General features: G+C 44.9%; 1 protein-coding gene across 1 annotated transcript; it reads left to right on the top strand.

The window, feature by feature from the left end:
* The first annotated feature begins 7,727 nt into the window (after window positions 1–7,727).
* On the top strand, window positions 7,728–11,096 carry LOC144949815 (serum amyloid A protein-like). Its single transcript, XM_078879757.1, has 3 exons — window positions 7,728–7,821; window positions 10,329–10,467; window positions 10,973–11,096. The coding sequence occupies exons 1-3, from the start codon at window positions 7,728–7,730 to the stop codon at window positions 11,094–11,096; spliced, it is 357 nt and encodes a 118-aa protein (XP_078735883.1).
* Window positions 11,097–12,274: the final 1,178 nt, after the last annotated feature.

The raw sequence follows: 12,274 nt of genomic DNA, 5'->3' as shown, positions 1-12,274 counted from the left end.
GCAGAAATGTGGAGGCAGAGGCGTAGCTAGGATATTTTGCGCCCGGGGACGAACTATAAAATTGGCACGCCCCCCCTGCCCCGTTTAATCACATTTTCCTATTGCATCGAATAACGAATAACAATTTAAATTTTAATGAAACATTGTATTTAAAGAAGCAAATTTATAGAAATTATATTACATGGCTCACTCAGTCACTGTCGTAGACTGGTTGACATAGTCTACAAAAGATTATTTTTTCTGGATTTCACTGTCGCAAACTGGTCAATCACGTAATCAAAATCTGTTTATTTCAATGTTTCTCTTTCAACGCTAAGAAGAGCAAGATCGCTGAGACGATCTTGTGCCATTAAAGCACGCAAATACGACAAAATAAGTTTCAATTTGCTGAACGACCGCTCACAGCTTGCAATTGAAACTGCTATTGTTAATCAAATTTGCAGTGAAATTCGCAAATTCGGAAATATGTCGTCTCCATAAAACACAATAAAAACAATAAGATCCAAAGGAGTTTCTGGTAGAACTTCATTCCATTTACTGAGCAACATTTTGCAATCTCCAATTTCTGTGAAAAGTTCGTGGCCATTGATGTCGGTGTCATAGAAATTTCCAAAATCTGTGCAATTTCGACGAATTGCATCGACATCTGTGTCGGATAGAAGAGTTTTTACGTCCAGCAGAAATCCAAATTTTGTGTTCAGGTCTTTTAGTCGTAAAAACTGTGTTGACATCTCATGTTGAAGTCGATAAAATACGCTCTTCATAACGCGCACAATTTCTTCTTCTGTTGAAAGTCCTGCATCTCTTGCCAGTTCTCCTGGAATCTTCTGACGTCGCCTAATTCTTCTGTCCACATCTATCTCCCAGGCTGTGCATCTTGTTTTGGCGTTTTCTACAGCAACTTGGCTCAAATCATCACGAAGATTGACAAATTCATGCTCCAAAAATTCAAAATCAGTTGCTGCTTCCTTGAAATTCATAGTAGCATCCTGTAAGCACTTCTGAACACGATCAATTTTTCCAAGAATGACATTCCAGAAATGTAATAAAACTATGAAGTTTAAATTTTATACGCATGCCTGTAACTGTTCTGCATCACTTCTGGTTTCAGGCGTCATAGTTACGTCCTCTGATAATTTGTCTAGCAGCCCTACTAGTTCATCCAGTCCTTCATAGATAGCTTTAACAGCTTCTGATCGTGCACTCCAGCGTGTTTCAGACCGTCGTAGTTTCCACCACCAAAAACAGGCCAGTGACTAAGGCTGAAAGACTGCGCCTGTCTGTTGTTTGGGACGTTCTTTCATGTAAGTTCTTAATAGGCGCGCGTACCAAAATGTAATTACATGACATGTAGGTTGTGTGTGGCGGGATATATAAACTTTTAGGTTGAGGTGTAGATTTGTGCAGTAGTTTCAGGCTGCCGCGCCCGCCGCAATAAGTTATAATGTAACGTTGTAAGCCTCATTTTGGCGCCCTTTTACCTTGGCGCCCGGGGACATATGTACCCCCCTGCCCCCCCGCCCTAGCTACGCCTCTGTGTGGAGGCCTGGGAGGTTCATCAACATCGGATGCTCCCTCCTTGAAAGCGCACGGCAGATGCAGGGCACGACCACCACCCAGACACCGCGATGACCGGGAGTTCCCTAACTACACCTCTGCCTTAAACAATAGAACAACCTCACCATTGGAACCTCCTTTTCCAGAAGAAAAAATATGATAATTGGTTTTTACCCTTTTATCCGGCAACAAAACTGACACCTTTTTTTTATAACCTGTTAATAATACAATTCCTAGTAGTAATAGGTTTTTACCCTTTCAACTGGTACAAAAACTGACACCTTTATATGTTTGCAGAGGCATTGGGTCTCTGTGTGTCTATGTTGTGTGTGTCTCTGTGTGTGTCTGTGTTGTCTCTCTCTGCTTGTGTGTCTGTCTGTGTGTCTCCGTGTCTGTATTTTGTCTCTCTCAATTTAGTTTTACCTGATGACGTTTGCTTGTGTTGCAATCGAAACGTCGTACTTTATTATTTAATTTATTTTATTTCTACGTGACTTTACCGAAAGAACCAAAGAGCATTTTATGTCTGTTGAAGGCGAACGATGCGGCAATCTATTCCTCTCGACGAGCTCTATACGATGCGCTAATAAAAGTTTCAAAATTTTGTGTGACCACGACAATCTTGGCAACAACAGGTGCTTGGTGAAGAACGAGAGGATTGCTGCATGCCATACGGGATCCTTTCCCTGTATATAAAGTAACAATTATACTGTCTCTCCAATCAGCAGATACATTGCTGGACATTTGGACCTTCCTGAAGTGCTGATGTTACCCTCTGCAGAGCACCTTTCAAAAGTTCTGGAGAAATACTATCTAGTGCAGCTGCTTTGCATTTGTTAAGCTTCATGACAGCATGACACACTTTCTCTGATGTAGGAATGTCTGTGTTGGTTTGACAGTCTGAATCAAAATTGCTTGCAGTTGCAGTGTCTGCCAATTCAGGACAAGCATCTGCTGGTTGGTGGTTCAGCCATGCTGCATAATGTTCAGTCCATCGTGTGAAGACTTCTTCCACCGATGAGCAAATAGAACCGTATGATTTAGTGATAGGAGCATTGTCAGTATGTTTTCCACCTCCTCTGAGACGTTTGATGACAGATAAAGCTGTCCTCATGTCATTGTGTAACAGTCCCAACTCAACTTAATCAGCCAGGGAGTTCAGATACTTCTGTTGATCATCTGTTGTTCAAATTATGAAAATTCCCTGAAGCTTGTGATGTTCCTTGGTGTAACCAGCCTGGAAGGTGGCATCAGAGAGCCAGGGTTTACAGACTGGCTTTCGGAGGCCCACCATAGCTTCAACAGCCAGTGCAATGGAGTCTCGTACATGGGACCAGGCACATTCGACATCAAAATCTTCTGGAGAGATGGTTGAGTCTGCCAAGCAAGCCTCAACTGCCCTGGATAATGTATCTGTGGTATCGAGGCTGTCCCTGAGTCTCTTGACACCATGCTGCTTAACGCCTGCATATTTCGTGGGTGTTGGGAACGGGTAACTTGTGCGACAACCAGCCTGTGGTCAATGTTAGCAGGTGCCTCTGTTCCACGGAAAACCCGGTATGACTTCAAGATGATTCTGTCCTTGGTCAAGATATGATCTATTTATTTAGTTGTGTGACCATCGTATGGGATCCAAGTTTGTCTGTGGATCTTAATTTTAGAACTTTCGTGACTACAGGAATTATTATTTGTTTCTTTCGGTTAAGTCACGTCTAAAGATAAAATAATAAATTAAATTAAATAATAGAATACGACGTTTCGATTGCAACACAAGCAATCATCATCAGGTATAATGAAATAGCGACATAAAATCTAACCAGAAAACTATAGACAGACATATTAGCAGACAGATATCACCAAGAAACATAGCGAGAGCAACACAGGTAACAGAGAGGGGTGATCGTCTCTGTGTGGTGGCCTTAAATAGACAGATGGGGGGGCGGAGGCAGAGAGAGGGAGGAGGGTTAGAGAAAAAATTAGCATATCAATGAGTGGTCAACAGACGTGGTGCCGCGAATTCGATGTCACGGCAAGCAAGCCTGAAAATCAGGAGAAGGACACACTAAAATTAAATAACCTAGTAAAATATCGAAATGTAATACAACACAGAGGGTCGGTCAACACACAATTAACGCATAGCCTGGTTGATTACGTATTTCAAAGATTGCTAAGTTAGAATTTAAGTGTGAACAATCTAAAGAGAGGACACCGGCAGAGAAAACAAGTCGCTAGAGAGAGAGAAAAAAGATAAGCTTAAAACTTCCCCGTAGAAGTGGTTCAATCTTAATTTTAGAACTTTCGTGACTGCAGGAATTATTATTTGTTTCTTTCGGTTAAGTCACGTCTAAAGATAAAATAATAAATTAAATTAAATAATAGAATACGACGTTTCGATTGCAACACAAGCAATCATCATCAGGTATAATGAAATAGCGACATAAAATCTAACCAGAAAACTATAGACAGACATATTAGCAGACAGATATCACCAAGAAACATAGCGAGAGCAACACAGGTAACAGAGAGGGGTGATCGTCTCTGTGTGGTGGCCTTAAATAGACAGAGGGGGGGGCGGAGGCAGAGAGAGGGAGGAGGGTTAGAGAAAAAATTAGCATATCAATGAGTGGTCAACAGACGTGGTGCCGCGAATTCGATGTCACGGCAAGCAAGCCTGAAAATCAGGAGAAGGACACACTAAAATTAAATAACCTAGTAAAATATCGAAATGTAATGTAATACAACACAGAGGGTCGGTCAACACACAATTAACGCATAGCCTGGTTGATTACGTATTTCAAAGATTGCTAAGTTAGAATTTAAGTGTGAACAATCTAAAGAGAGGACACAGGCAGAGAAAACAAGTCGCTAGAGAGAGAGAAAAAAAAAGATAAGCTTAAAACTTCCCCGTAGAAGTGGTTCAATCTTAATTTTAGAACTTTCGTGACTGCAGGAATTATTATTTGTTTCTTTCGGTTAAGTCACGTCTACCACACAGAGACGATCACCCCTCTCTGTTACCTGTGTTGCTCTCGCTATGTTTCTTGGTGATATCTGTCTGCTAATATGTCTGTCTATAGTTTTCTGGTTAGATTTTATGTCGCTATTTCATTATACCTGATGATGATTGCTTGTGTTGCAATCGAAACGTCGTATTCTATTATTTAATTTAATTTATTATTTTATCTTTAGACGTGACTTAACCGAAAGAAACAAATAATAATTCCTGCAGTCACGAAAGTTCATAAATTAAGATTGAACCACTTCTACGGGGAAGTTTTAAGCTTCATATTCTCAGGTTTTTTCGGTAAAGTCACGTAGGTAAAAACATTAAAATTAATGAAAGTAAAATAAAACAAAACAAAATAAAATTCACGACGTTTCGGAGGCAACACAAGTCTCCGTCATCAGGTGGGACCGTCACAGCCGAATTAGCTGCATCACTTGATCACTTGATGCAGCTAATTCGGCTGTGACGGTCCCACCTGATGACGGAGACTTGTGTTGCCTCCGAAACGTCGTGAATTTTATTTTGTTTTGTTTTATTTTACTTTCATTAATTTTAATGTTTTTACCTACGTGACTTTACCGAAAAAACCTGAGAATATGAATCATTGCAGTCACGAAAGCTTCAAATCTAGAATTAAGTTTTAAGCTTATCTTTTTTCTCTCTCTCTAGCGACTTGTTTTCTCTGCCTGTGTCCTCTCTTTAGATTGTTCACACTTAAATTCTAACTTAGCAATCTTTGAAATACGTAATCAACCAGGCTATGCGTTAATTGTGTGTTGACCGACCCTCTGTGTTGTATTACATTACATTTCGATATTTTACTAGGTTATTTAATTTTAGTGTGTCCTTCTCCTGATTTTCAGGCTTGCTTGCCGTGACATCGAATTCGCGGCACCACGTCTGTTGACCACTCATTGATATGCTAATTTTTTCTCTAACCCTCCTCCCTCTCTCTGCCTCCGCCCCCCCTCTGTCTATTTAAGGCCACCACACAGAGACGATCACCCCTCTCTGTTACCTGTGTTGCTCTCGCTATGTTTCTTGGTGATATCTGTCTGCTAATATGTCTGTCTATAGTTTTCTGGTTAGATTTTATGTCGCTATTTCATTATACCTGATGATGATTGCTTGTGTTGCAATCGAAACGTCGTATTCTATTATTTAATTTAATTTATTATTTTATCTTTAGACGTGACTTAACCGAAAGAAACAAATAATAATTGTCTGTGGATGTTTAATCTATGATACCATGAGCCGAAAACAGAAGGACAGAAGTCTGGCAGTGTTGTCGTGAAAGATTCGAAGCCGCTTCGGTTGGTGCCTGTAACGGCATTTAACTCTCCAAGGAGCATGGTTGTGTCACGTCTTGGGATAGAAAGTAGCGAGCCACTTTTTTGATCATAGAAGTGTTCTCTTTCATCAGCGCTTGACCATTCAGTTGATGAATATACAACAATGACCGATAGATATCCATGTCGATACTGTATCCTGGCCAGCAAGATTCGTAGTGAAACGGGTGTCCATGATACAAGCGATTGATTGAGAGGTAACCTGCTGATGAGTGCGACCCCACAAACGCGATGTTGACATCCGGAATGCAGGATGGTTGTACCATTAATAGTGGCTTTATCTTTTCTTGTGAGTCTTGCCTCCGTGATATCGGCGATTATGCTATTATATTTGGCCAGTTGGATTACGATTGCCTCCTGGTATCCTGTCCCGTTCATTGTGACCACATTCCAGACACCAATCCGGAATGTTGCTCGCAGCTCTGGCTTGAAATGTGTTGGTGTCCTTGCTGGCAACTCCACCGTGTCATAACCTTCACCAGTGGGGCTTTCAGCTATTCCAGTCATCCGCACATTGCCTGCTCGTTGTATGTAATGGATACGGTTTAAATTAGGTCCTGACACCCTGGTGCTGTAAAGTTTTATTTTTAAATTACACGTTTGGGTTACCGAGATTACTCTGCCCCATTGGGTCGGGGAGGCGCAGAGTGTCGTAAAAAGAACATGTTTGCCATTGACCCAGAGCGCAGCTTCTTCTGCCTAAGATGTTAGAGACGCCACTGCTGCCCGATTGCTACAACCCTTGAGGATGACACGTATCCACTTCTGCCTGTTCTGCCATTGCAGGACTTGTGCCAGAACTCCGCACCATCTATTCCCCAGGTTCTACGACGTGGACGGGCGATGGACTTTTGGAAGCATTCTATATAAGAGACGTTTTTTAGGCAGTATCAAAAGAATTAAAAATAAGAATAGGTTTTCCTCATTTTGGCAATAAAACAGGAGGTGATAAGATGTTAAAACACCAAATAAATAACTTTTGCAAAGCATTAAAACTCCAGTAACCACACGTACTTTTGGCAAACTGTATAGCTGCTCAACCCGAGCTATAAATGCTCTGATACTTGAATTGCTTTTGTACTGTTCGCCTTTTGACGTTCTCTGTCTGACACTGGCGAGACAAGGCCATAAAGAAGGCTGTCTCTGATGTAAGCCAATCAGTTTCAAAGACAATGCCCTCTATTATCAGGGCGTGTTTGTTTGCATGTTTTGCGACATGTACGTTTGGTTAATGCAGATTTCATGCCTTGCAAAAGTTATCTCTTTGGTGTATCGACATCTTAGCACCTGTTTTATTGCCATAAAAAACTATTCTTATGGAAGCATTCTGTGACAATTATATTGTCAATCTGCACTGAGTGATTGTTTTTGACTGCCAGCAGGAGCGGCACCCGTGTCTGCAGAGTAGACCCATAGACTCACACAGAAACCCACAGACTCACCACACAGTCCCAGAGTTAATATTGAACTCGGTAAATAAAGAGCACTGCTGGGAACTACGAACAATCAAAATGTTTTCTGATCGACATTACGGAAAGGTGCAGGGTCAACGCGGGATCATTGCCAAAGTCCAACACCACTGGGTGAGGGCAAAGCTATAAAGCTCACTGTGACCATCGTTTGGCCATCAGGGCTGGTTCTGCTCCTGCGATTCACTTTCTGCTTTCATCATCGTGCAAGGTGAGCATGGAACCGACGATGTCGGCCTTTACTCCACCGTTGCAGTTGTCAGCGGGGTGTCAATGCGATGCGCAATGTTTTGCTCCTCGTGTGTCTCCACCCTCCCTGCCCGCAGATCGTGTATCGCACCAACCATGCTGAAGGTCTCCATCCTCTCCGTGCTGCTCCTCTTCCTCACTCTGACCATCGTCACTGCCAATGGGAACTTTTTCTCACAGGCTGTGGGAGGTATGAGGCGCATGCCTGGGCACAGAAAGACCCATAGACTCACTACATAGAGACCCATAGAGTCACCACACACCGAAGCAAAGACTCGCCACACGTAGACTCATAGACTGACCATATATAGACCCATAGACTAACATTGAACTACAGATCCAAAGGGAGACCGATAGAATCACCACACAGATACCTGGGGCGTACAGATCGGTACATGCACACAGACCAATTGTTAATCACGGCTGGGCGCTAATGTAACCCATTATCCTAAGTCTACTCGTGCTGCAGTTGCTGTCGTTCGGTCCAGAGCTGTTCATCAACGATCATCACCACCGCCAGCCCACTGCTAAGCGATAAGAAATTAGCCACATTTACCCACCGGCTTTAACCCTCAGACGGGTGGGTAGGCACAGTTCCACGATTGGAGGGGAAAGTGCACCTAAGCACGGTACACGAGTGTGTGGGTGGCCAGCACTACGCCCGACGGTCTTTGTCTCCCTAGTGGCGATGTTTACGCATCGCACCAGGTTTTCATTCGCAGCGGAGTCGACCTTAGGGAGGCCCAACGCCTGATCAAATAATCGTCACCAGTGTTGGCCGTGAGCAGAAATTTATTTCGGGTCGCCGAGTTCTTAGAGCAGCTCGCTACCATCTACACTACCGCTCCCAACATACACACAACAACAACCGCCATTCGCCACTAAGTGGCGGTGACGTCACCACGACGCTTGTGCCAGGCCATGTGCACCTTGAGGCCACGTGAAGTGTCGAACGCCCGCTGGCAGGAGGTCACGGGGCAGACCCAGGTGCCACGGGTCGACTGACCGAGATGACCGAGATGACTGGCTGATGCACCACCTGTGCCCCCTACTGTACCAACTTGCTGTGCTTTAGCCACCCGGCGCTCCGCTCGTTGTTGTGAGCGTCGCTCCTCCGCCCTCCGTTGTTGTTGGAGGGCGACTGCCTCCAACTGCCCAGTAGCGTCCTTCACGAGCCTCCTCCACTGAGGCCGATCTTGACACCGCTGGTACCAGTCATCGGCAAGTCCACTCAGCTCCACGTCCTCCTGTACCACATCACTCCATCTCTTCTCTAGCCCGTGCCGCGCCCGTTTAGCCCCCTCGATCCGGCCGAACAAAAGCTGTTTAGGCATGAGGTGGCTGGGCATGCGGGCTACATGACCCAGCCAACGCAGCCTTGCCTGCCGGAGGAGCTCACTGATGGGACTTTGCCCAGATCTTTCAAGGACTTGTGAGCTCCTCACACAATCCAGCCTGGTTAAACCCAGGATGGATCGTAGGCAGGCCAGCCTAAATGTTTCCAACCGGCGAAGATGCTCCACTAGGGGGGTCCACGTTTCGCAAGCGTAGAAAAGGGAGGGAATGACCGTGGCCGAGAAGACCTGAAGCTTCGTGCGGAGCGACAGACCAGGTAGCTTCCACACAACGTTACGCAACCGATGAAAAGATATTGCCGCTCGACTGATTCGGAGTGAGACCTCTGCTGATAAACTGGAGCCGGTCATAAGCACACTGCCCAGGTATGGGAAACTCTCCACTCTCTCCACAACTGCCCCATCACCAATTGGGAGTTGTGGGGGTGGAGTGTCCGATGGTACAAAATACCCAGGCAGGTGCTTAGTTTTGGTGGGGCTGATGGTAAGGCCCCACCTCTTAGTGGCACGCTCCAGTCTCAGCAGCAGCGTCTCCAACTCCTCTTCTGAATGAGCAGCTATTACCAAATCATCGGCATACATAACGTGGTTGACCAATAGGGAGCCATCCCTTGATCGCACCCGGGCGTCGATCAGCCTCCCATTATATCTGTACCAAATGGAAATTCCCCCGGTACAGCTATTGAAGGCTTCACGAACTACGCAGTCGAAATAGATGTTAAATAATGTGGGAGCCAGAGGACATCCCTGTCGCACCCCAATGTGTACAGGGAAAGGCTCCGACTCCCGGCCACGTAGTTTTACCCGGGCCCGCTCACCATCATGAAGGTCCTTAATGATCGTGAGCAGAGGGTCAGGGACTCCGAAAGCACGAAGAACAACCCAGAGCCCAGTCCTACTGATGGTATCATAGGCCTTGACCAGGTCAATAAAGCAGAGATGTAGGTCTTTTTGGAATTCCCTACACCTCTGCTGTAGCAGACGGACAGAAAATATGGCATCTGTGCAGGACCGCCCTTTCCTGAAACCGCATTGGGGCTCCGCAAGCCTCTCCTCAGCGTGCCTAGCAAGGCGATGTTGAATAATCCTTGCCAGGACCTTACCCGGCACACACACACATACACACACACATAACTTTGCTGAATCAATACAGAGCCAGTACTACATGGAGATTGTTTCCCACGGTCACCAATGTGCATAATTCTATATATCCAAGCGTCGTCGTGTGAGTTACGATCTGATTGTTGCATTTGCATCAATGATGTAGCGAAGCCCATAGTCCCCATCGGCCATTCTCCAGCAACTGGCTTTGTTTTTTCCTCTGTGCTTTTACCTCCTACAGGTACCAGAGATATGGTGAGAGCCTACCAGGACATGAGGGAGGCCAACTACATAGGAGCGGACAAATACTTCCACGCTCGTGGGAACTACGAAGCAGCCCAAAGAGGGCCGGGTGGGCGTTTTGCTGCGGCCGTGATTAGGTGAGTAATGCGACCACCATGGAGCCTCACGGCATCCCGAGTGAGAGTCTTCATTACGAGGAGGGTCCTGCGATAGGATTAGTCTAACTATCTGTATATATGTATGTTGCATTTTTTTCATCCGTACTTAGCCAACCTTGCTAATCGGAGGTGCGGGGGAAGGACAATAAACTTAACACAAAAAGCAGTTCTATAGAAATTAGTTTTCTTTATAACTCAAAAATTAGCTGTCTAGTGGGGTAGGAGAAACCAGGAGAGTAATTCCTCATTTTATGCTTTCCTGAAAAGTGTTCACGGACAACACCAGTGACGATGATCTAAATCGGCCCCGGGCCTCCACCTGCAATGTGTAAATGTCGCCACTGGGGAGACAAAGGCGGCCGGGCTTGCGTGGTGCTGGCCAGCCCACCCCTTCGTGTATCATCCCGCCCTTAATAGGTACTCGCTAACAACCTGTTTGATCTGAGTCACTGCATCACCACCATTGTTGCACCTCTGTGTCCAGCGACGCCCGGGAGTTTCTGCGACCCGGGAAGGACTCGGCTGCCGATCAGGAAGCCAACCGGCATGGACGCAACGGGGGTGACCCCAACGTGTACCGGCCTGAGGGGCTTCCTTCGAAATACTGAGCCCTGGCGAGCCTCGGAGCCGTGACCACTGTGACGATTCAACACACGTGGGTGTGACCTCGTGTATTTGTGGTGATAAAGGCTGCGCTCACGTTTAGCTCGGATTTTAAAACCAATGATTCAACTCGCACTCTGGGAGTTACTTAAAGCCTGTGTGTGGTTTTCTCTCCATAACATGTATATTTAGCAAATTGTATTAATTATTGATAATTATAATTATCATTCACAATCGTTTGTCAATTTACGGGATTTAGGACTTCCTCCACAGCGTCAGTCACGGAGGTTGTCTGACCGTACTTAATCATGCCGGTTAGCACCGATTGCTAAAGGGGTGACTAGGATCAAGTCTCCACGGTGGAGAGATGTTAACATCACCTGGTATACAAGAGGTCCTGGTTTCGATCCCGACCCTGATGCCTGTATATTTGGAGTTGGTATGTCTCTGTCCCCGTGGTCACGTAGATTTTTCTCCGGGTCCTCTGGTTTGTCCCTCCACATTTAGAAACATGTGTTAGGAGTATTTGGCTGCTATACATTTCCACATGATAAGCCACTTGGTTGAACTCTCATCTGTAACCAGGTCGCTTCTGAAAAAGAGCTTAATAGCTCAGTGGGCCTTACCTTGTAAAATACCAATTAAGTTTATATAAGATGCCACTTACTGCTGGGACGGTCATGATACGGCTGTACCACGATGTATTGTATGGTCATAAATATATATCGTGATATGCAAAGTATCCGTGCCTGCTTACTTTTTCTGAAACATTTCATTTCCTGCCAAACTATTTCTAAAATAAGGGTGATTGGACATCGAAATAATGATAATAATTATACTGTGTTATCAGAATCATACATAAGCATTTATAATAATTAAGACTTGCATAAAGCCTATGTATAGCGAACTGCATTGACGAACTTTAAAGAGATTTTAGTCTCATTGCAAGTAGAGTAATGCAGAAGATAATACAATATTAGATGTCCAGGCAGACCTCACCAGACATTTGTGGAAAATGCCGTGTTGGGTAAAACCGCGTTCAAACCTCATGGGTAAAATTGGGTTGCGTTCCTGGATACGAAATAATCACCGCCTCCCTATTTGTTTAACTAATTCTGCCAGATTTCTTCCTTGTTATTGTACTTAAGGATGCTACGCCACTCTCAATTCAATGTGTGTGTGT

Source organism: Lampetra fluviatilis, chromosome 55 (assembly GCF_964198595.1).
Source record: "Lampetra fluviatilis chromosome 55, kcLamFluv1.1, whole genome shotgun sequence".
NCBI lineage: Eukaryota > Metazoa > Chordata > Hyperoartia > Petromyzontiformes > Petromyzontidae > Lampetra > Lampetra fluviatilis.
Note: the sequence above shows the minus strand (reverse complement) of the source record. Positions and strands in the feature narration are given on the sequence as shown.

Coding starts and splice junctions, on each gene's coding strand:
- LOC144949815 (XM_078879757.1), top strand. CDS start 7,728: ATGCTGAAGGTCTCCATCCTCTCCGTGCTGCTCCTCTTCCTCACTCTG. Junction 7,822..10,328: donor TTTCTCACAGGCTGTGGGAG/GTATGAGGCGCA, acceptor TACCTCCTACAG/GTACCAGAGATATGGTGAGA. Junction 10,468..10,972: donor TTTGCTGCGGCCGTGATTAG/GTGAGTAATGCG, acceptor CTCTGTGTCCAG/CGACGCCCGGGAGTTTCTGC.